At 45.6% G+C, this 27,403-nt stretch overlaps 1 protein-coding gene across 1 annotated transcript in view; it reads right to left on the bottom strand.

Moving 5' to 3' along the window:
• Positions 1-27,403, bottom strand: part of efcab12 (EF-hand calcium binding domain 12) — an 80,347-nt gene that overhangs the window by 12,761 nt on the left and 40,183 nt on the right. Inside the window, exons 3-4 of the mRNA XM_078209287.1 lie at positions 17,002-17,116; positions 4,895-5,020 (exon numbers count right to left, since the gene is read on the bottom strand). Coding sequence (XP_078065413.1) covers positions 4,895-5,020; positions 17,002-17,116 — 241 coding nt within the window. The remainder of the gene's footprint in view (positions 1-4,894; positions 5,021-17,001; positions 17,117-27,403) is intronic.

The raw sequence follows: 27,403 nt of genomic DNA, 5'->3' as shown, positions 1-27,403 counted from the left end.
AAGTGAATTACCTCACACTTCTCCGCATTAAACTCCATCCGCCACCTCTCGGCCCAACTTTGCAACCTGTCTAAGTCTTCCTGCAAACTACGACACCCTTCCTCACTGTCTACCACACCACCGACTTTGGTGTCATCAGCAAATTTGCTAATCCACCCAACTATACCCTCATCCAGATCATTAATAAATATTACAAACAGCAGTGGCCCCAAAACAGATCCCTGAGGTACACCACTTGTAACCGCACTCCATGATGAATATTTACTATCAACCACCACCCTCTGTTTCCTATCCGCGAGCCAATTCCTGATCCAATTTCCTAGATCACCCCCAATCCCATACATCTGCATTTTCTGCAGAAGCCTACCATGGTGAACCTTATCAAACGCCTTACTAAAATCCATATATACCACGTCCACTGCCTTGCCCCCATCCACCTCCTTGGTCACTTTCTCAAAAAACTCAATAAGGTTAGTAAGGCACGACCTACCTGCCACAAAACCATGCTGACTATCACCTATCAATTCATTACTCTCCAAATAACTATAAATCCTATCCCTTATAATTTTTTCCAACATCTTGCCGACAACAGAAGTGAGACTCACCGGTCTATAATTCCCGGGGAAGTCTCTGTTCCCCTTCTTAAACAATGGGACAACATTCGCTAACCTCCAATCTTCTGGTACTATACCAGAGGCCAACGACGACCTGAAGATCAGAGCCAGAGGCTCTGCAATCACTTCTCTTGCCTCCCAGAGAATCCTTGGATAAATCCCATCCGGACCAGGGGATTTATCTATTTTCAGACCCTCCAGAATATCCTGCACATCCTCCTTATCAACTGTAATACTGTCTATTCTACTCCCTTGCAACCCAGTGTCCTCCTCAGCTATATTCATGTCCCCTTGCGTGAACACCGAAGAGAAATATTGGTTCAATGCTTCACCAATCTCCTCCGGTTCCACACATAACTTCCCTCTGCCATCTATAACTGGCCCTAAACTTGCCCTAACCAACCTTCTGTTCTTGACATACCTATAGAACGCCTTAGGATTCTCTTTAACCCTATCCGCCAAAGTCTTCTCATGTCCTCTTTTAGCCCTTCTAAGCTCGCTCTTCAACTCCCTCTTAGCCAATCTAAAGCTTTCTAGTGCACTACCCGAGTGCTCACGTCTCATCCGAACATAAGCCTCCTTTTTCTTTTTAACCAACAAAGAAACTTTTTTGGTGCACCACGGTTCCCTAGCCCTACCAATTCCTCCTTGCCTGACAGGGACATACCTATCACAGACTCGCAGTAGCTGCTCCTTGAAAAAACTCCACATGTCGGACGTTCCCAGTCCCTGTAATCTCCTAGTCCAACCTATGTTTCCTAATTCTCTCCTAATAGCCTCATAATTACCCTTCCCCCAGCTAAAACCACTGGCCCGAGGTTCATGCCTATCCCTTTCCATCACTAAGGTGAACGTAACCGAATTGTGGTCACTATCACCAAAATGCACACCAACTTCCAAGTCATGAACAGACTGGGAATAGAGGGATACAAAAGAATGGTCTAGTGGGCATATGAGCAGCGCAGGCTTGGAGGGCCAAAGGGCCGGTTCCGGTGCTGTATTGTTCTTTGTTCTTTGAGAGAGTGTGAGAGAGATTGAGAGTTGCGTGAGGGTGGGTTGCGTGAGGGTGGGTTGCATGAGGGTGGGTTGCATGAGGGTGGGTTGCATGAGGGTGGGTTGCATGAGGGTGGGTTGCGTGAGGGATAGAACGAAAGAGTGTGAGAGACTGAGAGAGATTTTACAGTGTGAGAGTGTGCGTGAGAGAGTGCGTGAGAGTGCAAGCGTGCGCGCATGACTGCGAGTTTGCATGTGTGAATGTGTTTGAGTGCGAGTGTGACTGTGTGTGAGACTGAGAGACTGAGCGTGTGTGTGAGTATGTGACTGTGAGTGTGTGACTGTGAGTCTGTGTGTGACTGAGTATGAAACGGTGTGCGTGTGTATATTTGTTGTTGCAAAAATCTATCCCCCAACCCTTTCATGTTTGAACGTGAAATAAACTAACTTTCTGAATGAATCAGAACGCGGGTTTGATGTGTGTTATTATTAAATTGGATCACTTGCCACAACCAACTTTGAAAGCAATGCAAAAGCACCTCTGTACGGAAGCAGATGGTGAGAAGGTCAGTTTGCCTCTAACACTCACCTACTTCTTTTATAGATCTATGGGCTTATATGTTCACCTACTCACACAATCAGTTGCTCACGTACAGAGTTGGCCATCCACTCAAACCTGGTGTCTTCACCTGATGAAGGGGCAGCTATTCACCTGATGAAGGGGCAGTGCTCCGAAAGCTCGTGCTACTAAATAAACCTGTTGGACTTTAACCTGATGTTAGAACCATAGAACCATAGAAAATTACAGCTCAGAAACAGGCCTTTTGGCCCTTCTTGTCTGTGCCGAACCATTTTATGCCTAGTCCCACTGACCTGCACTTGGACCATATCCCTCCACACCTCTCTCATCCATGAACCCGTCCAAGTTTTTCTTAAATGTTAAAAGTGCGTGGGAGTGCATTTACCACTTTATCCAGTAGCTCATTCCACACTCCCACCACTCTCTGCGTGAAGAAGCCCCCCTTAATATTCCCTTTAAACTTTTCTCCTTTCACCCTTAACCCATGCCCTCTGGTTTTTTTCTCCCCTAGCCTCAGCGGAAAAAGCCTGCTTGCATTCACTCTATCTATACCCATCAAAATCTTATACACCTCTATCAAATCTCCCCTCAATCTTCTACGTTCCAGGGAATAAAGTCCCAACCTATTCAATCTCTCTCTGTAACTCAGCTTCTCAAGTCCCGGTAACATCCTTGTGAACCTTCTCTGCACTCTTTCAATCTTATTTACATCCTTCCTGTAATTAGGTGACCAAAACTGTACACAATACTCCAAATTCGGCCTCACCAATGCCTTATATAACCTTACCATAACACTCCAACTTTTATACTCGATACTCCGATTTATAAAGGCCAATGTACCAAAGGCACTCTTTACGACCCTATCCATCTGTGACGTCACTTTTAGGGAATTCTGTACCTGTATTCCCAGATCCCTCTGTTCAACTGCACTCTTCAGAGTCCTACCATTTACCCTGTACGTTCTTCTTTGGTTTGTCCTTCCAAAGTGCAATATCTCACACTTGTCTGCGTTAAATTCCATTTGCCATTTTCAGTCCATTTTTCTAGTTGGTCCAAATCCCTCTGCAAGCTTTGAAAACCTTCCTCACTGTCCACTACACCTCCAATCTTTGTATCTTTGTTGTGAGACTTCTCACTATCGGTATGGACCATGAGAACTAGCCCGAGTGATACAAGCTGGGGAGGGTTCCTGTTTTGATCCATTAACAATCGGTCTCATCTGTGAGGCAGTCTATTGCCGAATAATAATAATAAGAACAAAGAACAGTACAAGCACAGGAAACAGGCCCTTCGGCCCTCCAAGCCTGTGCCGCTCCTTGGTCCAACTAAACCACTCGTTTGTATCCCTCCATTCCCAGACTGCTCATGTGACTATCCAGGTAAGTCTTAAATGATGCCAGCGTGTCTGCCTCCACCACCCTACTTGGCAGCGCATTCCAGGCCCCCACCACTCTCTGTGTAAAAAACGTCCCTCTGATATCTGAGTTAGACCTCGCCCCTCTCACCTTGAGCCCGTGACCCCTCGTGATCGTCACCTCCAACCTGGGAAAAAGCTTCCCACTGTTCACCCTCTCTATACCCTTCATAATTTTGGACACCTCTATTAGGTCTCCCCTCATTCTCCTTCTTTCCAGGGAGAACAAGCCCAGTTTACCCAATCTCTCCTCATAGCTAAGACCCTCCATACCAGGCAACATCCTGGTAAACCTTCTCTGTACTCTCTCTAAAGCCTCCATGTCCTTCTGGTAGTGCGGCGACCAGAACTGGACGCAGTACTCCAAATGTGGCCTAACCAGCGTTCTATATAGCTGCAACATCAGACTCCAGCTTTTATACTCTGTACCCCGTCCGATAAAGGCAAGCATACCATATGCCTTCTTCACCACCTTCTCCACCTGTGGTGCCACCTTCAAGGATTTGTGGACTTGCACACCTAGGTCCCTCTGTGTTTGTATACTCTTGATGACTCTGCCATTTATTGTATAACTCCCCCCTACATTAGTTCTTCCAAAATGCATCACTTTGCATTTATCTGGATTAAATTCCATCTGCCTTTTCTCCGCCCAATTTTCCAGCCTATCTATATCCTGCTGTATTGTCCGACAATGTTCATCGCTATCCGCAAGTCCAACCATCTTCGTGTCATCCGCAAACTTGCTGATAACACCAGTTACTCCTTCTTCCAAATCATTTATATATATATCACAAATAGCAGAGGTCCCAGTACAGAGCCTTGCGGAACACCACTGGTCACAGACCTCCAGCTGGAAAAAGACCCTTTGACTGTTACCCTCTGTCTCCTGTGGCCAAGCCAGTTCAGTGTTCAGAGTATCAGTGTTCAGAGTATCTCATATCCTATCTCTCAGAAATGTCTCAATAGTCTTCACACAGAATTAAATACTATCCCATGGACATTTGTACCAATCTGTTTGTGAACAGCAAAGTTCCTACAAAGAAAACAAAGCTAAATAAGCTATTAATCTTTTTTGTAGTGCAGCTGGTTGAGAGAGGATTGACAAACACTAGAAAAATTCCCTGCAGGAAAGGCAAGCACAAATAGTTGAGTGGAAACTGATAAAGACCAGCTCAAATTCAAAGAGTTGACACTTGAACTAGACTCCAGCAAGAGTCTTCACCTTCAGGAGTGAACTTGGAAAGATGTTGGAAATTATGGTGAGGGTGGTGGGAAAAGAAACAGTCACACTACCTCAGCTTTGTCCCTGTCTCTTCAATGACTTCCTTCAAGACACTCTTTTCCCGTCCTATCTCCAGCTGGACATCGTCCTTCCCCTGTGCCAATTCACGGTTTAGCTGGTCCGAAGCGATTTGCCTTCTAGGATATTGATAAGATGGAGAATTATTTACAGACATTCCTGCATTGTTTAGTACTCAGTGTCTTCATGAAGTTATCTCAATAGAAACACTTACATCTTAACAAAATATAATGGTTCCTAAGGGAATGGCCACTGATAGAAACATAACTCTTGCAAGGTGGAAGGCTATTTATCAAAATTTTCCAATAATTAACGAGCATGTAGTCAGAGCAAAGAGCATGAATTTCAGGCATTTATAGCTGAACAAACTTCAAAACTGTTAAAGATTTCACAGAATAAAATATTTTAACTGTAGCGGTCAACTGGTTAATGGCCAACGAGTTAAATAATGTCAGAAATCAAAAACAAAAATTGGCTCCTTGCATTATATTAAATACATTTCCACCTTGAAATACATTTCAATTATACTCATAGCAAACTAAGGTAAGACAGTTGCAGCCCAGACTGCATATAAAAGTATCATGTCTCTGCTAGGACATAGAGCTGCTACCCTCTGTCTTCTATGACCGATGTGGAGATGCCGGCTAGGAAGTCCATAGTATCGCGACAAAAGCTGGGGGTTCTTTGTACAATGGGTTTCAGGATGCCCTCGACATAGCCGCAGAGGTTCTCGCACAGGGTCCCATTGCCTGATACGATGGGACGGCCGGGTGTGTTTGCCTTGCCATCCACCAGGTACACGGTACATACTCTTGCAAGTCGGCCAACGTTGTCTACCTGATACGCTGCAGGAAAGGATGTCCCGAGGCATGGTACATTGGGGAGACCATGCAGACGCTACGACAACAGATGAATGAACACCGCTTGACAATCACCAGGCAAGAGTGTTCTCTTCCTGTTGGGGAACACTTCAGCGGTCACAGGCATTCGGCCTCTGATCTTCGGGTAAGCGTTCTCCAAGGCAGCCTTCACGACACACAACAGCGTAGAGTCGCTGAGCAGAGGCTGATAGCCAAGTTCCGCACACATGAGGACGGCCTCAACCGGGATCTTGGGTTCATGTCACTATCTGTCACCCCCATAATGACTTGCCTGGGCTTGCAAAATCTCACTAACTGTCCTGTCTGGAGACAATACACATCTCTTTAACATGTGCTTACCCTCTGTCCACTCACATTGTCTGTACCTTTAAGACTTGATTGCCTGTAAAGACTCGCATTCCAATCATTATTCTGTAAATTGAGTTTGTGTCTTTATATGCCCTGTTTGTGAGCAGATCTCCCACTCACCTGATGAAGGAGCAGCACTCCGAAAGCTTGTGCCTTTTGCCACCAAATAAACCTGTTGGACTTTAACCTGGTGTTGTGAGACTTCTTACTGTGTTCTATGACCGAGCCAGTTCTGTCTCCATCTTGCCAGCTCACCTCTGATCCTGTGCAACTTCACCTTCTGTTCCAGTCTGCCATGAGATACCTTGTCAAAGGCTTTACTGAAGTCCATGTTGACAACATCCACTGCCCTACACTTGTCAATCATTTTTGTCACTTGCTCGAAAAACTCGATCAAGTTAGTAAGACACGATCTCCCCTTCACAAAATCATGTTGCCTCGTATTAGCCTCTCGCTAATACATCCACTTACTTCCAAATGGGAGTAAATCGAAGAATTCTCTCCAATAATTTCCCTACCACTGATGGTAGGGTAGAGAGCAAGGGAAGTCCAGATTAAACTGGACTTCCTCTTGATTTATTTCAATGCAAGAGGCCAGGCGGGCAACGCAGATGAACTCGGGGATGGGTACATGGGACTGGGATATTTATTGCTATTACTGAAACTAAGGGAGGGACAGGACTGGCAGCTCAATGTTCCAGGGTACAGATGCTATAGGAAAGATAGAACAGGAGGTAAGAGAGGATGGGGAGTTGCACTTTAGATTAGGGGAAACACGGTAGTACTGAGAGGAGATATTTCTGAGGGTTCGCCCACTGAGTCGATATGGGTTGAACAGGAAAAAGAAAGGAGAAGTCACTTTGATAAGATTGTATTATAGGCCCCCAAATAGACAGCGGGAAATTGAGGAGCAAATATGTAAGGAGATTACAAATAGCTCCATGAAAAATAGGGTGATAATAGCAGGGTACTTTAACTTTCCCAACATTGACTGAGAAAGCCATCGTATTAGAGGCTTGGATGGAGAGAAATTTGTTGAGTGTATTCAGGAGGAATTTCCCATTCAGCATGTGGATGGCCCGACTAGAGAGGGGGCAAAACTTGACCACCTCTTGGGAAATAAGGAAGGGCAAGTGACAGAAGTGTTAATGAGGGATCACTTTGGGACCAATAACCATAATTCCAGTTTTTATTTTAAGATAGCTATGGAGAACATAGAACATTACAGCGCAGAACAGGCCCTTCGGCCCACGATGTTGCACCGACCAGTTAAAAAAAAAAACTGTGACCCTCCAACCTAAACCAATTTCTTTTCGTCCATGAACCTATCTACGGATCTCTTAAACGCCCCCAAACTAGGCGCATTTACTACTGATGCTGGCAGGGCATTCCAATCCCTCACCACCCTCTGGGTAAAGAACCTACCCCTGACATCGGTTCTATAACTACCCCCCCTCAATTTAAAGCCATGCCCCCTCGTGCTGGATTTCTCCATCAGAGGAAAAAGGCTATCACTATCCACCCTATCTAAACCTCTAATCATCTTATATGTTTCAATAAGATCCCCTCTTAGCCGCCGCCTTTCCAGCGAAAACAATCCCAAATCCCTCAGCCTCTCCTCATAGGATCTCCCCTCCATACCAGGCAACATCCTGGTAAACCTCCTCTGCACCCTCTCCAAAGCCTCCACATCCTTCCTGTAATGTGGGGACCAGAACTGCACACAGTACTCCAAGTGCGGCCGCACCAGAGTTGTGTACAGTTGCAACATAACGCTACGACTCCTAAATTCAATCCCCCTACCAATAAACGCCAAGACACCATATGCCTTCTTAACAACCTTATCTACTTGATTCCCAACTTTCAGGGATCTATGCACACATACACCTAGATCCCTCTGCTCCTCCACACTATTCAAAGTCCTCCCGTTAGCCCTATACTCAACACATCTGTTATTCCTACCAAAGTGAATTACCTCACACTTCTCCGCATTAAACTCCATCCGCCACCTCTCGGCCCAACTTTGCAACCTGTCTAAGTCTTCCTGCAAACTACGACACCCTTCCTCACTGTCTACCACACCACCGACTTTGGTGTCATCAGCAAATTTGCTAATCCACCCAACTATACCCTCATCCAGATCATTAATAAATATTACAAACAGCAGTGGCCCCAAAACAGATCCTTGAGGTACACCACTTGTAACCGCACTCCATGATGAATATTTACTATCAACCACCACCCTCTGTTTCCTATCCGCTAGCCAATTCCTGATCCAATTTCCTAGATCACCCCCAATCCCATACATCTGCATTTTCTGCAGAAGCCTACCATGGTGAACCTTATCAAACGCCTTACTAAAATCCATATATACCACGTCCACTGCCTTGCCCCCATCCACCTCCTTGGTCACTTTCTCAAAAAACTCAATAAGGTTAGTAAGGCACGACCTACCTGCCACAAAACCATGCTGACTATCACCAATCAATTCATTACTCTCCAAATAACTATAAATCCTATCCCTTATAATTTTTTCCAACATCTTGCCGACAACAGAAGTGAGACTCACCGGTCTATAATTCCCGGGGAAGTCTCTGTTCCCCTTCTTAAACAATGGGACAACATTCGCTAACCTCCAATCTTCTGGTACTATACCAGAGGCCAACGACGACCTGAAGATCAGAGCCAGAGGCTCTGCAATCACTTCTCTTGCCTGAATGATAGGTCTGGCCCAAAAGTTAAATTTCTAAATAGGGGCAAGGCCAATAGTGATGGTATTCGACAGGAACTTTCAAAAGTTGATTGGGGGAGTCTGTTGTCAGGCAAAGGAACGGCTGGTAAGTCGGAGGCTTTCAAAAGTGTGTTAACCAGGGTTCAGGGTAAGCACATTCCTTTTAGAGTTAAGGGCAAGTCTGGTAGAAGTAGGAACCCTACTTCTTGGATAACTCGGGATATTGAAGCCCTGATCAAGAAGAAGAAGGAGACACATGACATGCAGCACGGTGGCACAGTGGTTAGCACTGCTGCCTCACAGCGCCAGAGACCCGCGTTCGATTCCAGCCTCGAGTCACTGTCTGTGTGGAGTTTGCATATTCTCCCTGTATCTACGGGTTTCCTCCGCGTGCTCCAGTTTCCTCCAAAGATATGCGGGTTAGGTGGATTGGCCATGCTAAATTGTCCCTTAGTGTTAGGAGGACACATAGAGTAAATGCATGGGGTTATGGGGAGAGGGCCCGTGTGGGATTGTGGTTGGTGCAGACTCGATGGGCCAAATGGCCTCCTTCTGCACTGTAAGATTCTATGCATAGGCAGCTGGGATCAACAGAAGAAGGTGGAAGAGAGAATGTCCGGGTGCGTGGGGTCCTTAATTATGCTGGCTGCTTTGCCGAGGCAACGGAAAGTGTAGACAGAGTCAATAGATGGGAGGTAGCTTTGCGTGATGGATTGGCTACATTCACAACCTTTTGTAGTTCCTTGCGGTCTTGGGCAGAGCAGGAGCCAAACTAGAAAGAATGTTTTCTATGTGCATCTGTAAAATGTTGGTGACAGTCGTAGCTGACATGCCAAATTTCCTTAGTCTTATAAGAAAGTAGAGGCGTTGGTGGGCTTTCTTAACTATAGTGGGGGGACCAGGACAGGTTGTTGGTGATCTGGACACCTAAAAACTTGAAGCTCTTGACCCTTTCTACTTTGTCCCCGTTGATGTAGATAGGGGCATGTTCTCCTTTACGCTTCCTAAAGTCGATGACAATCTCCTTCGTTTTGTTGACATTGAGGGAGAGATTATTGTTGCCGCACCAGTTCACCAGATTCTCTATCTCATTCCTGTACTTTGTCTCATCATTGTTTGAGATCCAACCCATTATGGTGGTGTCATCAGCAAACTTGAAAAATGAATTGTTTTAAGAAGGGCTGCAGGGAAAAGCCTGGGATATACAGGCCGGTGAGCCTAGCATCTGTTGTCGGTAAGTTGTTAGAAGGTATTCTGAGAGACAGGATCTGCAGAGAGGGGCCAGGGTTGATTAGGGACAGTCAACATAGCTTTGTGAGTGGAAAATCACGTCTCACAAATTTGATTGAGTTTTTTGAAGGGGTAACCAAGAAGGTAGATGAGGGCAGTGCAGTTGATGTTCTCTACAAGGCCTTTGACAAGGTACCGCATGGTAGGTTGTTGCACAAGGTTAAATCTCATGGGATCCAGGGTGGGGTAGCCAAATGGACACAGAATTGGCTTGATAACCTAAGACAGAGGGTGGTTGTAGAGGGTTGTTTATAATATCCTTTCTATAATAAGTCATTGGTCAGAACATTGAATACAGGAGTCAGGACGTCTTGTTGAAGTTGTACAAGACATTGATACGGCAACAGATGCTAGGCTCACCAGCCTGTATATCCCAGGCTTTTCCCTGCAGCCCTTCTTAAAACAATTCATTTTTCAAGTTTGCTGATGACACCACCATAATGGGTTGGATCTCAAACAATGATGAGACAAAGTACAGGAATGAGATAGAGAATCTGGTGAACTGGTGCGGCAACAATAATCTCTCCCTCAATGTCAACAAAACGAAGGAGATTGTCATCGACTTTAGGAAGCGTAAAGGAGAACATGCCCCTATCTACATCTACATCTACACACTTAGAATACTGTGTACAGTTCTGGTCACCCTATTATAGAAAGGATATTATTAAACTAGAAAGAGTGCAAAAAAGATTTACTAGAATGCTACCTGGACCTGATGGTTTGAGTTATAAGGAGAGGCTGGATAGACTAAGACTTTTTTCCCTGACTTAAGGGTGATCTTATAGAGGTCTATGAAATAATGAGGGGCACAGATCAAGTAATAGTCAACATCTTTTCCCAAAAGTAGGGGAGTCTAAAACTAGAGGGCATAGGTTTAAGGTAAGAGGGGAGAGATACAAAAGGGTCCAGAGGGACAATTGTTTCACACAGAGGGTGGTGACTGGAACAGGCTGCCAGAGATAGCACGAGAGGCTGGTACAATTTTGTCTTTTAAAAAACACTTAGAGAGTTACATAGGTACGATGGGTATAGAGGGATATAGGCCAAACGCAGGCAACTGGGACTAGCTTAATGGTTAAAAAAAGGGTGGCATGGACAAATTGGGCCATAAGGCCTGTTTCCATGCTGTAAACCTCTATGACTTTATGCTCCTGTCTGCTCATTAGAGTACTTTTGGGGTGGCCCAATGATTAGTCCTGTTGCCTCAGCACCAGGGGCCTGGGTTCAATTCCACCCTTGGATGACTGTCTCTGTGGCACAAAGAACAGAAGTACAGTACAGTACAGAAACAGGTCTTTCGACCCTCCAAGCCTGTGCCAATCATGATGCCCTAACTAGACTAAAAAAAAATTCTGCCCTTACTTGGTCCATATCCCTCTGTTTCCTCCCTATTCATTTACCCATCCAGATGCCTCTTAGATGTTGCTAATGTGCCTGCTTCCACCACATCCTCTGGCAGCACGTTCCAGGCACCCACCATGAAAAACTTCCCCCGCACATCTCCCTTAAACTTTCTGCTCTCACCTGTGCCCACTTGTAATTGACACTTCCACCCTGGGAAAAAGCCTCTCAGTATCCACCCTGTCTATGGAGTTTACAAATTATCTCCATGTCTGTGCAGGTTTCCTCGGGTGCTCTGATTTCCATCCATAGTCCTAAGATGTGTAGGTTATGTAGATTGGCCATGCTACGTTGACCCTTAGTGTCAGGGACATTAGCAGGGTAAATATGTGGGGTTACGGGGATAGGGACAGAGTGGGATTGAAGTCAGGGTAGGCCCGATGGGCTGAATGGCTTCTTCCTGCATTTAGAGATTCTATGATTCCACTCCCCTCATTTGATGGTAATGGTGGAGAGATCAAGGGATCTGTCGGACCATGAGTTTACAGATTGTTGTTGATTACAATTCTACTGCTATTGGCCCCTCACAGTTTTGAGTTGCTAGCTGATTAAAACATATAAAGTCCTGAGGGGACATGACAGGGTCATACAGCACCGAAAAAGGCCCTTTGGCCCATCACATCTGCACCAGTCAAAGACAAATCTCCTAACGATTCTAATCCCTTTTTCCAGCACTTGGCCCATAGCCTAGTATGCCCTTGCATTGCAAGTGCACATCTGAATACTTCTTAATGTTATGAGGGTATCTGCCTCCACCACCCTTTCAGACAGTGAGTTCCAGACTCCTACCACGCTCTGGGTGAAAAAGATTTTCCTCACATCCCCTCTAGTCATTGATCCCTCCACCAAAGGGAGAAGTTTCTTCATGTCTATCTATGCCTCTCATAATTTTATACATCTCAATCATGTCCCCCTCAGTCTCCTCTACTCCAAGGAAAACAACCCCAGTTGATCCAATCTCGCTCCATAACTAAAACTCTCCAGCCCAGGCAACATTCTGTTCAATCTCCTCTTCACTCTTTCCAGTGATATCACATGATGTGGATTCCAGAACTGCACACAATACTCTAAGCTGTGGCCGAACTAATGTTTTATACAGTTGCAACATAACCTCCCTGCTCTTAAACTCGATTGATAAAGGCAAGTTTACTTATTATGCCTTCTTAACTACTTATTCCACCTGTCTTGCTACCTTAAGGGACTGGTGTATATGCATATCAAGGAGCCTCTGATCATCAGTGCTTCCCAGGCATCACCTCACACTTATCCGGATTTACCACTGATCAGCCCATCATATGATTCCACCGGTGTGAATGGCAGCAAGATTTTGGCATCTGTTTCTCACATTTTCTTCCAATAGTTTCCCCACTACTTACTGGCTTGTAATTTCCTGGTTTATCCCTTCCTCCCTTCTTGAATAGGTCCTCCAGTCCTTTGGCACCTCTCCTGTAGCCGGAGAGGAATTTAAGTGATTGCCAGTGCCCCTGCTATTTCCTCCCTTGCCTCACTCAAGATATGAAGGTGGATCTGAAAAATATGTTTCCTCTTGTGGGAGAATCTAGAACTCAGGGTCATTGCTTAAAAATCAGGGTTCACCCATTTATCTCACTAGAATTACTTTGATGGCTTTAAAACAAACAATACAAATGTGCACAATTGGAATGTATGTAACTATGGAAACAAACGGCTACTGACAGTGGAGAACTTGGGCAGGATTTTCCGCTTTCCACGGAGGCATCTCACCATTGGCCGGTGGCATTTTGCGTTGTTTGCCAATTGCGCTGCCAGGGAACCCGCTGTCAGAGGGTGCCATTGATGGGACTGGAAAATCCAGCCAATGGGAAGGGACAGATGATTCAGCCAGTGTATTTAAATCAAATAAGAAAATTTAGAAACCAAAAGTGATACACATGAGACATGCTGCATGTCTCAATGAGATTAAAGTAACTCGTTGAACAAGTTCATTGTGCCTAATTAATCTTGATAATCGAACAAAGGCCCGGATCAATTTTCACAATCACAGAACTGTTAAGGTGCAGAAGGAGGCCATTTGGCCTATCTTGTCTGCACTGGCTCTCCAAATGAGCATCATGACTTAGTGTCGTTCCCCTGCCCTTTCCCCATACCCAAAGAACAAAGAACAAGCACAGGAAACAGGCCCTTCGGCCCTCCAAGCCTGTGCCGCTCCTTGGTCCAACTAGACCATTCGTTTGTATCCCTCCATTCCCAGACTGCGCATGTGACTATCCAGGTAAGTCTTAAACGATGCCAGTGTGTCTGCCTCCACCACCCTACTTGGCAGCGCATTCCAGGTCCCCACCACTCTCTGTGTAAAAAAAGTCCCTCTGAAATCTGAGTTATACCTCGTCCCTCTCACCTTGAGCCCGTGACCCCTCGTGATCGTCACCTCCGACCTGGGAAAAAGCTTCCCACTGTTCACTCTATCTATACCCTTCATAATTTTGTACACCTCTATTAGGTCTCCCCTCATTCTCCGTCTTTCCAGGGAGAACAAGCCCAGTTTACCCAATCTCTCCTCATAGCTAAGACCCTCCATACCAGGCAACATCCTGGTAAACCTTCTCTGCATTCTCTCTAAAGCCTCCACGTCCTTCTGGTAGTGTGGCGACCAGAACTGGATGCAGTACTCCAATTGTGGCCTAACCAGCGTTTTATACAGCTGCAATATCTGACTCCAGCTTTTATACTCTATACCCCATCCTATAAAGGCAAGCATACCATATGCCTTCTTCACCACCTTCTCCACCTGTGTTGCCACCTTCAAGGATTTGTAGACTTGCACACCTAGGTCCCTCTGTGTTTCTATACTCTTGATGGCTCTGCCATTTATTGTATAACTCCCCCCTACATTAGTTCTTCCAAAATGTATCACTTCGCATTTATCCAGATTAAATTCCATCTGCCATTTCTCCGCCCAATTTTCCAGCCTATCTATATCCTGCTGTATTGTCTGAAAATGTTCATCGCTATCCACAAGTCCAGCCATCTTCGTGTCATCCGCAAATTTGCTGATAACACCCGGTACACCTTCTTCCAAATCATTTATATGTATCACAAACAGCAGAGGTCCCAGTAACAGAACCCTGCGGAACACCACTGGTCACAGACCTCCAGCCGGAAAAAGACCCTTCGACTGTTACCCTCTGTCTCCTGTGGCCAAGCCAGTTTTCTACCCATCTAGCCACCTCTCCTTGTATCGCATGAGCCTTAACCTTCTTAACCAACCTGCCATGAGGGACTTTGTCAAATGCCTTACTGAAATCCTTATAGACGACATCCACAGCCCTTCCTTCGTCAACCGTTTTCGTCACTTCCTCAAAAAACTCCACCAAATTTGTAAGGCACGACCTCCCTCTTACAAAACCATGCTGTCTGTCACTAATGAGATTGTTCCGTTCTAAATGCACATACATCCTGTCTCTAAGAATCCTCTCCAACAACTTCCCTACCACGGACGTCAAGCTCACTGGCCTATAATTACCCGGGTTATCCCTGCTACCCTTCTTAAATAACGGTACCACATTCGCTATCCTCCAATCCTCAGGGACCTCACCTATGTCCAATGAAGAGACAAAGATTTCCGTCAGAGGCCCAGCAATTGCATCTCTTGTTTCCCTGAGCAGTCTAGGATAGATGCTATCAGGCCCTGGGGACAAGATTTATGAGCATTTAGAGAGGTTTAGTATGCTCAAGAATACTCAGCATGGCTTTGTCAAAGGCAGATCGTGCCTTACGAGCCTGGTGGAGTTCTTCGAAAATGTGACTAAACACATTGAAGAAGGGAAAGCAGTAGATGTGGTTTATATGGATTTTAGCAAGGCGTTCAATAAGGACCCCCATGCAAGGCTTCTAGAAAAAGTGAGAGGGCATGGGATCCAAGGGGCTGCTGCCCTGTGGATCCAGAACTGGTTTGCCCAAAGGAGGCAGAGAGTGGGTATAGATGGGTCTTTGTCTAAATGGAGGTCAGTCACCAGTGGTGTGCCCCAGGGATCTGTTCTGGGACCCTTGCTGTTTGTCATTTTCATAAATGACCTGGATGAAGAAATGGAGGGATGGGTTGGTACGTTTGCTGACGACACGATGGTTGGTGGGGTTGTGGAGAGTCTGGAGGGATGTCAGAGGTTACAGAGGGACATAGATAGGATGCAAGACTGGGCGGAGAAGTGGCAGATGGACTTCAACCCAGATAAATGCATAGTGGTCCATTTTGGCAGGTCAAATGGGTTGAAGGAGAAAGAGAAAGACTCTTAGTACTGTAGAGGATCAGAAGGACCTTGGGGTCCGGGTCCATAGGACTCTAAAATCGGCCCCACAGGTGGAGGAGGTGGTTAAGAAGGCGTATGGTGTGCTGGCCTTTATCAATTGAGGGATTGAGTTTAGGAGTCCGGGAATAATGATGCAGTTATATAAGACCCTCGTCAGACCCCACTTGGAGTACTGTGCTCAGTTCTAGTCGCCTCATTACAGGAAGGATGTGGAAAAGATTGAAAGGGTGCAGTGGAGATTTACAAGGATGTTGCCTGGATTGAGTGGCATGCCTTATGAGGATAGGCTGAGGGAGCTCGGTCTTTTCTCCTTGGAGAGACATAGGATGAGAGGAGACCTAATAGAGGTATATGAGATGTTGAGAGGCATAGATTGGGTGGACTCTCAGAGGCTTTTTCCCAGGGTGGAAATGGCTGCTACGAGAGGACACAGGTTTAAGGTGCTGGGGGGTACATACAGGGGAGATGTTAGGGGGAAGTTTTTCACACAGAGGGTGGTGGGCGAGTGGAATCGGCTGCCGTCAGTGGTGGTGGAGGCAAACTCAATATGGTCTTTTAAGAGACTCCTGGATGAGAACATGGGACTTAATAGGATGGAGGGTTATAGGTAGGCCTAAAAGGTAGGGATATGTTCAGCACAACTTGTGGGGCCGAAGGGCCTGTTTTGTGCTGTAGTTTTTCTATGTTCTAACAAACCGTAAGGGTTCCAGCATGAACCTTGTGGTAGGCCACTGGACACCGGCCTCCAGTCACTCAAACAGCATTCTACCATCACTCTTTGTGTCCTATTACTAAGCCAGTTTTGGATCCATCTCGCTAAGTTTCCCTGAATTTTATATACTTCAGCCTTCTCAATCAGTCTCCCATGTGGGACTTCGCCAAAGGCTTCGCTAAAATCCATATGAACTACCTAATCTAATCTCTGGATTACTGAAACAAAATCAAATGCTGGAACTCGGAAATAAAAACAAAATGCTGGAAATAATCAGCAGGTCTGGTATCATCCGTGGAGAAAGAAACAGAGTGAATATTTCAGCTCAAGGACCCAAAATTCTCATCTAATTTAAACCCATTCCTATAGAAATGTCCCTGTGCAACATTATCTCAACCTTAACAAGATCAGCAGGTCCAACCCTGATGGACAGGCTGGATCTCTTTTTTACCTGGTAGAATGCCTCTTCTCCACATGTTTAGCAGGCAGCACACTGGTCCCAGGCTGCCTCAATTTCAAATATAGCTCCGGCTCCGGTTTTAACTTATCTCCAGGGTGAAGTAAAGCTACAAAGAAAAGACAAATCTGGAAATAAATTACAATTCTACAACATCAAAGTAGTAATTTGTACTGGTTCACTTCAAACAAAATAGTAAAACATTCCAAATAGGCAGTCTTAGTATGAGTGTGGATATGTGGTCAGTTTGGGGCCATATATGACACCAAGGTTGCTAACAGCCTCAATCAGGCGTCAGCGATCAAGTTGGTTCAGGAACAGCATTTGCAATGACGACTGAAGATAATGCCTTTGGTTTTGCAATATATCGTTGGAAAGAATTTTTGCTTATCTGTTACTGTGTGCCGGAACAGAACTATGCCAAGTTACAGACAGTGAAGCAATTGAGAGAGGTGAGGTAGGCCTGAATGTGATCAGGCACGAGAAACAAGGTGCACAAAGGGTTGGGAGTGACAGGCAGCATCAGAAATAGGAAGGTATTAGGTAGGGTCAGATGAACAGTGAATGAAATAAGGACTAAACAATAAAGATTAGTGAGCCATAGGCACAAATGGCAACATAGGAATATAATGATGCCATACTAATGGAGGCTTGGCTCCAAACAAGATGGCCTGAGTATTTATATATCCATTGCTTGATGGATGATAAGGTGTGGATTTCATATGCTGAATACCATTTACCCTTAAATTCCTGTGAAGTAAACTGTGAACCATTATCGTCAACAATCTGTTCCAGTTTACCAAATCTTGCAAAACTTTCATCAAGTTTTTCAATCATTTGTTAAGTTGTAGTAGATCTCACAATAACAACTTCTGGCCACTTTGAGTGTACATCATTTATGACTAAGAACATGTAACCCTCAAACAAATCTACATGCAATCATTGCCATGGAATTTTAGGCCACTCCAAAGGGTGTAAAGGAGACAATGATGGTATATTTTTTATTCGTGCATAGGATTGACGCTGCCCCACTTATTCTTCAATCTGTGTATCCAAACCCAACTACCAAAAATGACTATGTGCTAATTACTCCATTCGGACCATACCAGGATGTCCTTCATGTGGATGTGGTCGGGCCGGAGATAGAGGGGGTTGCGCAGTGCGAACTCTTCCACAGAGACTAGGAGGAATAATCACTCAGATTCCCCACAATAGACACCCACCTTGGACGGTTACATCAAGCATTCTTGACACATATGCTTGAGTAGCGCAGTGGGCTGGGAGATACCAGCGGGAATCCTGTAGTCGCAGCCAACGTCCAGCCAATTGCGACTCTCCCAGACCATTTTTTAAAAATGCAATCAGTCTCACACCATTTCACAGTGCAAGGCTGATTACAATATGGAGATGTCAATTTCCACGTCATTAGCAAGCCCGGACCCTCAGATTAAAGCTTCCTCTGATCGCTGGCCTCCATAATCACCCCACCCCCATATCCAGCCCGACCACATCCCCACCAGGAAATCAGGAAGTGTACATCCCCTCCCCTCCTTGTCAATGGGGACCAGGTGTGATCACCCCGATGGTGGTGACAGAGGCCACTAAGGTCCCCCTGGGAGGTTGGAGGCGGTGGGGGGGAGGAGGTGCCCCTTGGTCAGTGCCAGCCTGGCACCCTGGCCTTGCCCACCGGGCACCAAGCAGTGCCAAGGGAGTGGGGCCGATCATTAGTGGGGGAGGGGGCCACTACTGACTCTGTATTAGGGATTGGTGGGATTGAAAGGAGGGGGGTGATCAGGCTAGACATTGCGGCGGGGGGGGGGGGCGCGATTGGGGCTGGACATGTTGAGGGGGTGGTCGGGGCTGGCCATGCGGAGGGGAGGGGATGTGGTCGGGCTCGATATGGGGGTGGGGTGATTATGGAGGCCAGCGATCAGGGGAGTTGAGGAAGCAATCGGGAAGCCGGAGATGGAGGGGGTTGCTCAGTGCGATGACAAATTAGCATTGGCACATGTACAGTGGCCCGCTCAACATGCTGATGCACAGAGTCCACTCAGCTCGTTCAAAAAAACTGATTTGAAAATATCCTGTATTTCCTGCCTGTTGGGCACTTGAGTTTTTTTGGAAGAATCAACCCCATGGTTTCAAATCAGGAAGCGTTCCAGCTATTGTTCGTTTCAACACCATATCCATCACTTTCCCCATCAGGGCTTCATTTCTGGTATGTCTCTGAATTTGAGAAGCTGTCACAGGCAAATGGTCCACAACCAACAAAAAAGAATATGAGCAAAATTAGTAGGTAGCACCTGTTCACTAAATAAGGGGAACGACCACAGGGGATCCCTGCACAGACTGCTTCCTCCCAGCCCCTCTCACCGTCACCCATCTGTTTTCATTCCTAGAGGTGACTTATTAGAGGCATACAAGATGATCAGAGGTGGATAGGGTGGATAGTGAGAGCCTTTTTCCTCGGATGGTGATGGCTAACACGAGGGGACATAGCTCTAAATTGATAATGCATCAACACTAGCATGGCATTCTGATTGACAATACTTTACATCATAAGAGTGTGCCGACAAGATCAGTGACCATCTTTGCAATCAACATGCAGCTAATGACGGTATGCCTTTATATAGCCCAATAATAATAGTTAAGGGTCGATCATCAGTCAATAATGTGAAATGAGATCACATAATGATGAAACCTCCATACGCCAAAAATTATATTCAATGCTTATTTTTCGAGCTGAGCATAGTTAGATTCAGCACCAGTACACAAAGCAAAAGCTATTTGGTGTTTTTCTTCCAAAGACATAATATGTGAAACGACTGCCCCTTCTCCATAAGGTGAAGTGTCACAAGCAAGCAAGCATTAATGGTAGTTTTGGATTAAAATGAATTAATATTTCAGACTTCTGCAAAGTCTCTTTGACATCCTTGTATGCTTTCTCACATTCTGTCGTCCAGTCCCATGACTGTTTCACACATAGTAAATTAGAACATAGAACATAACAGCACAGTACAGGCCCTTCGGCCCTCGATGTTGCGCTGACCAATGAAACCAATCTAAAGCCCCTCTAATCTACACTATTCCAATATCATCCATATGTTTATCCAATAACCATTTGAATGTTCTTAATGTTGACGAGTCCACTACTGCTGCAGGCAGGGCATTCCACGCCCTTACTACTCTCTGAGTAAAGAACCATATCTCTCACCCCTCAATTTAGAGCTATGTCCCCTCGTGTTAGCCATCACCATCCGAGGAAAAAGGCTCTCACTATCCACCCTATCCACCTCTGATCATCTTGTATGCCTCTAATAAGTCACCTCTAGGAATGAAAACAGATGGGTGACGGTGAGAGGGGCTGGGAGGAAGCAGTCTGTGCAGGGATCCCCAGTGGTCGTTCCCCTTAGCAACAAGTATTCCGCTTTGGATACGGTTGAGGGGGATGACATACCAGTGGTGAGCCGTAGTGAGAGGATCTCCAGCACTGTGTCCATCTCTGTGGCTCGGGAGGGTAAGGGGCAGAGCGAGAGGGCAATAGTAATTGGGGACTCGTTAGTTAGAGGGATAGATAGGAGGTTCTGTGGCAGCAAAAGAGACTCACGGGTGGTATGTTGCCTACCGGATGCCAAGGTCCGTGACGTCTCAGACCGTGTTTTCCGGATTCTGAAGGGGGAGGGGAAACAGTCACAAGTCGTGGTACACATTGGTACCAATGACATAGGTAAGAGAAGGGACGGGGGTTTAAAGCAGGAATTTCTGGAGCTGGGCTGGAAGCTGAGAGCCAAGACAAAACATGTGGTCATCTCTGGTACGTTGCCGGTGCCACGTGATAGCGAGTTGAGGAACAGGGAGAGAGTGCAGTTAAACATGTGGTTGCAGGGATGGTGTAGGAGGGAGGGTTTCAGATACGTGGATAATTGGAACACATTCTGGGGAAGGTGGGACCTGTACAAACAGGACGGGGTGCACCTGAACCAGAGGGGCACCAATATCCTAGGAGGGAAATTTGTTACGGCTCTTCAGGGGGGTTTAAACTAATTTGTCAGGGGAATGGGAAAAGGAGTTGTCGTCCAGAAGTCAGTGGGGGTGGTGAGGTATTGGGGAAGGTATCAGGGTCAAGGGTGGGTACCGGTAGACAGGAAGCTGGGTTGAAGTGTGTCTACTTCAATGCAAGGAGCATCCGGAACAAGGTAGATGAACTTGGGGCGTGGATTGGTACTTGGGACTACGATGTTGTGGCCATTACGGAGACGTGGGTACAACAAGGACAGGAATGGTTGTTGGACGTTCCAGGGTATAGATGTTTCACTAAGTGTAGGGAAACTGGTAAAAGAGGTGGAGGAGTGGCATTGTTAATCAAGGATAGTTTAACGGCTGCGGAAAGGCACTTCGAGGGGGATCTGCACACTGAGGTAATATGGGCTGAGGTTAGAAATAGGAAAGGAGCGGTCACGTTGTTAGGAGTTTACTATAGGCCCCCAAATAGTAATAGAGATGTGGAGGAAGAAATTGCTAAGCAGATTATGGATATGTGTGGGGGTCACAGGGTAGTTGTCATGGGGGACTTTAACTTTCCAAATATTGATTGGAACCTTTGTAGGTCAAATAGTTCGGATGGGGCAGTTTTTGTGCAGTGTGTACAGGAGGGTTTCCTGACACAATATGTGGATAGGCCGACAAGAGGTGAGGCCACATTGGATTTGGTACTGGGAAATGAACCGGGCCAAGTGTTAGATTTGGTTGTGGGAGAGCACTTTGGAGATAGTGACCACAATTCGGTGTCTTTTGTTATTGCAATGGAGAGGGATAGGGCCGTACGGCAGGGCAAGGTTTACAATTGGGGGAGAGGTAATTCTGATGCGATTAGGCAAGAATTAGGGGGCATAAGTTGGGAACAGAAACTGTCAGGGAAAGGAACTAATGAAAAGTGGAACTTTTTCAAGGAACAAATACTGGATGTCCTTGATAGGTATGTCCCTGTCAGGCAGGGAGGAAATGGCCGAGTGAGGGAACCATGGTTCACGAAAGAGGTGGAATGTCTTGTGAAAAGGAAGAGGGAAGCTTATGTAGGGATGAGGAAACAAGGTTCAGATGGCTCGATTGAGGGTTACAAGTTAGCAAGGAATGAGCTGAAAAAGGGGCTTAGGAGAGCTCGGAGGGGACACGAGAAGTCCTTGGCGGGTCGGATCAAGGAAAACCCCAAGGCTTTTTACTCTTATGTGAGGAATAAAAGAATGACCAGGGTGAGGTTAGGGCCGGTCAAGGACAGTAGTGGGAACTTGTGTATGGAGTCAGTAGAGATAGGCGAGGTGATGAATGAATACTTTTCTTCAGTGTTCACCAAGGAGAGGGGCCATGTTTTTGAGGAAGAGAAGGTGTTACAGGCTAATAGGCTGGAGGAAATAGATGTTCGGAGGGAGGATGTACTGGCAGTTTTGAATAAACTGAAGGTCGATAAGTCCCCTGGGCCTGATGAAATGTATCCTAGGATTCTTTGGGAGGCAAGGGATGAGATTGCAGAGCCTTTGGCTTTGATCTTTGGGTCCTCGCTGTCCACGGGGATGGTGCCAGGGGACTGGAGAATGGCGAATGTTGTTCCTCTGTTTAAGAAAGGGAATAGAACAAAGAACAAAGAACAAAGAACAATACAGCACAGGAACAGGCCCTTCGACCCTGGTAATTATAGATCGGTTAGTCTTACTTCGGTGGTTGGTAAATTGATGGAAAAGGTCCTTAGAGATGGGATTTACGACCATTTAGAAAGATGCGGATTAATCCGGGATAGTCAGCACGGATTCGTGAAGGGCAAGTCGTGCCTCACAAATTTGATAAAATTTTTTGAGGAGGTAACTAAGTGTGTTGATGAAGGTAGGGCAGTTGATGTCATCTACATGGATTTTAGTAAGGCGTTTGATAAGGTCCCCCATGGTCGGCTTATGATGAAAGTGAGGAGGTGTGGGATAGAGGGAAAGTTGGCCGATTGGATAGGTAACTGGCTGTCTGATCGAAGACAGAGGGTGGTGGTCGATGGAAAATTTTCGGATTGGAGGCAGATTGCTAGCGGAGTGCCGCAGGGATCAGTGCTTGGTCCTCTGCTCTTTGTGATTTTTATTAATGACTTAGAGGAGGGGCTGAAGGGTGGATCTTCTGATGACACCAAGATTGGTGGGGTAGTGGATGAGGTGGAGGGCTGTTATAGGCTGCAAAGAGACATAGATAGGATGCAAAGCTGGGCTGAAAAATGGCAAATGGAGTTTAACCCTGATAAATGTGAGGTGATTCATTTTGGTAGGACTAATTTAAATGTGGATTACAGGGTCAAAGGTAGAGTCCTGAAGACTGAGGAGGAACAGAGAGATCTTGGGGTTCATATCCACAGATCTCTAAAGGTTGCCACTCAAGTGGATAGAGCTGTGAAGAAGGCCTATAGTGTGTTAGCTTTTATTAACAGGGGGTTGGAGTTTAAGAGCCGTGGAGTTATGCTGCAACTATACAGGACCTTGGTGAGACCACATTTGGAGTATTGTGTGCAGTTCTGGTCACCTCACTATAGGAAGGATGTGGAAGCGCTGGAAAGAGTGCAGAGGAGATTTACCAGGATGCTGCCTGGTTTGGAGGGTAGGTCTTATGAGGAAAGGTTGCGGGAGCTAGGGCTGTTCTCTCTGGAGCGGAGGAGGCTGAGGGGAGACTTAATAGAGGTTTATAAAATGATGAAGGGGATAGATAGAGTGAACGTTCAAAGACTATTTCCTTGGGTGGATGGAGCTATTACAAGGGGGCATAACTTCGTTCGTGGTGGGAGATACAGGAAGGATATCAGAGGTAGGTTCTTTACGCAGAGAGTGGTTGGGGTGTGGAATGGACTGCCTGCAGTGATAGTGGAGTCAGACACTTTAGGAACATTTAAGCGGTTATTGGATAGGCACATGGAGCACACCAGGATGATAGGAAGTGGGGTAGCTTGATCTTGGTTTCAGATAAAGCTCGGCACAACATCGTGGGCCGAAGGGCCTGTTCTGTGCTGTGCTGTTCTATGTTCTCTTAACCTTCTCCTCTCTAACGAAAACAACCTCAAGCCCCTCAGCCTTTCCTCATACGATTTTCCCACCATACCAGGCAACATCCTGGTAAATCTCCTCTGCACCCTTTCCAACACTTCCACATCTTTCGTATAATGCGGCGACCAGAACTGTACGCAATACTCCAAGTGCGGCCGCACCAGAGTTTTGTACAGTTGCAGCATGATCCCCTGACTCCGAAACTCAATCCCTCTACCAATAAAAGCTAACACACCGTACACCTTCTTAACAACCCTATCAACCTGGGTGCCAACTTTCAGGGATCTATGCACATGGACACCCAGATCCCTCTGTTCATCCACACTACCAAGTATCTTACCATTAGCCCAGTACTTTGTATTCCTGTTACTCCTTCCAAAGTGAATCACCTCACACTTTTCCACATTAAACTCTATTTGCCACCTCTCAGCCCAGCTCTGCAGCTTACCTATGTCCCTCTGTAACCTGCCACTTCCCTCCGCACTGTCTACAACTCCACCGACTTTAGTGTCATCCGCAAATTTACTAATCCATCCTTCTACACCCTCATCTAGGCCATTAATAAAAATGACAAACAGCAGTGGCCCCAAAACAGATCCTTGCGGTACACCACTAGTTTCTTACAGTTAGCCAATTCCTGATCCAAACCACTAAATCACCCTCAATCCCATGTGTCTGTATTTTCTGCAAAAGCTTACCATGGGGAACCTTATCAAACGCTTTGCTGAAATCCATATACACCACATCAACCGCTTTACCCTCATCCACCTCTTTGATCACCTTCTCAAAGAACTCAATAAGATTTGTGAGGCACGACCTACCCTTCACAAAACTGTGCTGACTATCCCTAATCAAATTATTCCTTTCTAGGTGATTATAAATCCTATCTCTTATAATCCTTTCCAAAACTTTGCCCACAAAGAAGTAAGGCTCACCAGTCTATAATTACCAAGGTTGTCCCTACTCCCCTTCTTGAACAAGGGGACAACATTTGTTATCCTCCAGTCTTCTGGCACTGTTCCTGTAGACAATGACGACACAAAGATCAAAGCCAAAGGCTCTGCAATCTCCTCTCTAGTCTCCCAGAGAATCCTAGGATAAATCCCATCCGGCCCAGAGGACTTATCTATTTTTACCCTTTCCAGAATTGCTAACACCTCCTCCTTATGAACCTCAATCCTGTCCAGTCCAACACCCTGCATCTCAGTACTCCCCTCAACAACACTGTCCGTCGCCAGTGTGAATACCGACAAAAAATATTCATTTAGTGTCTCTCCTATCTCTTCAGACTCCACGCACAACTTCCTACTACTGTCCTTGACTGGCCCTAATCTTACCCTCGTCATTTTTTTACTCCTGACATACCTATAGCTTTCGGGTTTTCCTTGATCCTACCTACCAAAGACTTCTCATGTCCCCTCCTGGCTCTCCTTAACTCTTTCTTTAGATCCTTCCTGGCTAACTTGTAACTCTCAAGTGCCCTAACTGAGCCTTCACGTCTCATCTTAACATAAGTCTCCTTCTTCCTCTTCACAAGAGATTCAACCTCCTTAGTAAACCACGGTTCCCTCACACGTCTGCTTCCTCCCTGCCTGACAGCTTCATATTTATCAAGGACGCGTAGTAGCTGTTCCTTGAACAAGTTCCACATTACAATTGTGCCCATCCCCTGCAGTTTCCTTCCCCAACCTATGCCTAAATCTCGCCTAATCGCACCATAATTTCCTTTCCCCAGCTATAACTCTTGCCCTTTGGTATATACCTATCCTTTTCCATTGCTCAGGTAAACGTAATCGAATTGTGGTCACTGTCACCAAAGTGCTCACCTACCTCCAAATCTAACACCTGGCCTGGTTCATTACCCAGTACCAAATCCAATGTGGCCTCACCTCTTGTTGGTCTATCTACATACTGTGTCAGGAAGCCTTCCTGCACACATTGGACAAAAACTCTAAAGTACTCGAACGATAGCTTTTCCAGTCAATATTTGTAAAGTTAAAGTCCCCCAGTACCCTGTTACTTTTGCTCCTATCCAGAATCATCTTTGCAATCTTTTCCTCTACATCTCTGGAACTTTTCAGAGGTCTATAAAAAACTCCCAACAGGGTGACCTCTCCTTTCCTGTTTCTAACCTCAGCCCAAACTACCTCAGTAGACGAGTCCTCATCAAATGTCCTTTCTGCCACCGTAATACTGTCCTTGACTAACAATGCCACACCTCCCCCTCTTTTACCACCTTCCCTGCACTTACTGAAACATCTAAACCCTGGAACCTGCAACAACCACTCCTGTCCCTGCTCCATCCAGTGATTTCAATAATGTAGCTAAGTTAGGAACAAATTTTCCATAATAACGTTCTAATCCTAGAAAGGACCTCAATTGTGTCACATTCATCGGAAGTGGTGCTTCTAAAATAGTGTCCATCTTTTTGGGTGCTTTATGCAGGCCTTTATGATCAATAATGTGATCCAAATACTGGACTGACGTCTGGAAAAAGTCACACTTTTCTTTCTTGATACACAGACCATGTGCTTGAAGATGTTCCGATGTTGCTTCTAAATTATTCAAGTGCTCTTGTTCACTGGATTCTTTTACACCAGGGAGAGCATTTAAATCTGATCCATCCATCTTTGGAATAGGGCTGGTGCTGATGTTATTCCAAAAGGCAATCTTTTATAACGAAAATGATTTTATGAGTAATGATGGTAAGCAATGGTTGAGATTCAACAGCTACATACATCTGTAAATATGCTTGTGAAAGATCAATCTTGCTGAATTTCTGCCAACCTGATAACCCAGCAAACAAATCTTCAATTAAAGGAAGCGGATATTGATCAGCACAAATTGCTGGATAGATGGCTGTTTTAAAATCATCACAAATATGAACTGCACCATCTGGTTTCATGACAGCTACAATTGGGGGTAGTCCAGACACTCACTGTAACCAGCTCGAACACAAGTATTAACAAGTCCTACTTAATTCTTCTTCAACCTTGGGACGAATTGCACATGACACTGCTCTTGCTTTGAGATTTTTTTGGTTGACTATTATCTTGAGTTTCATTGAGCCAAGTCACTTCAAATACACTCTTGTATTTATCCAGAAGTTGCTGTTCATCTGTTTTGGCATTGACAGTCTGTTGGCAAGCTTTATCTTCTCCAGCCATGATTTCCCAAGTTGGAAAATTACCACAGATCACACAGAGAAGCAACTCTACTGTTTGAACACTCAACTCTATGTTGTCCATGATGCAACCTTTGAATGGCACAATCTCTTCTGTGCATCTCCTTAAAATCACATCAGCTGATTTTAAAGGAAGATGCTTTAGCTT

Source organism: Mustelus asterias, chromosome 3 (genome assembly GCF_964213995.1).
Source record: "Mustelus asterias chromosome 3, sMusAst1.hap1.1, whole genome shotgun sequence".
NCBI lineage: Eukaryota > Metazoa > Chordata > Chondrichthyes > Carcharhiniformes > Triakidae > Mustelus > Mustelus asterias.
This window is presented reverse-complemented; position numbering and strand designations above follow the sequence as displayed.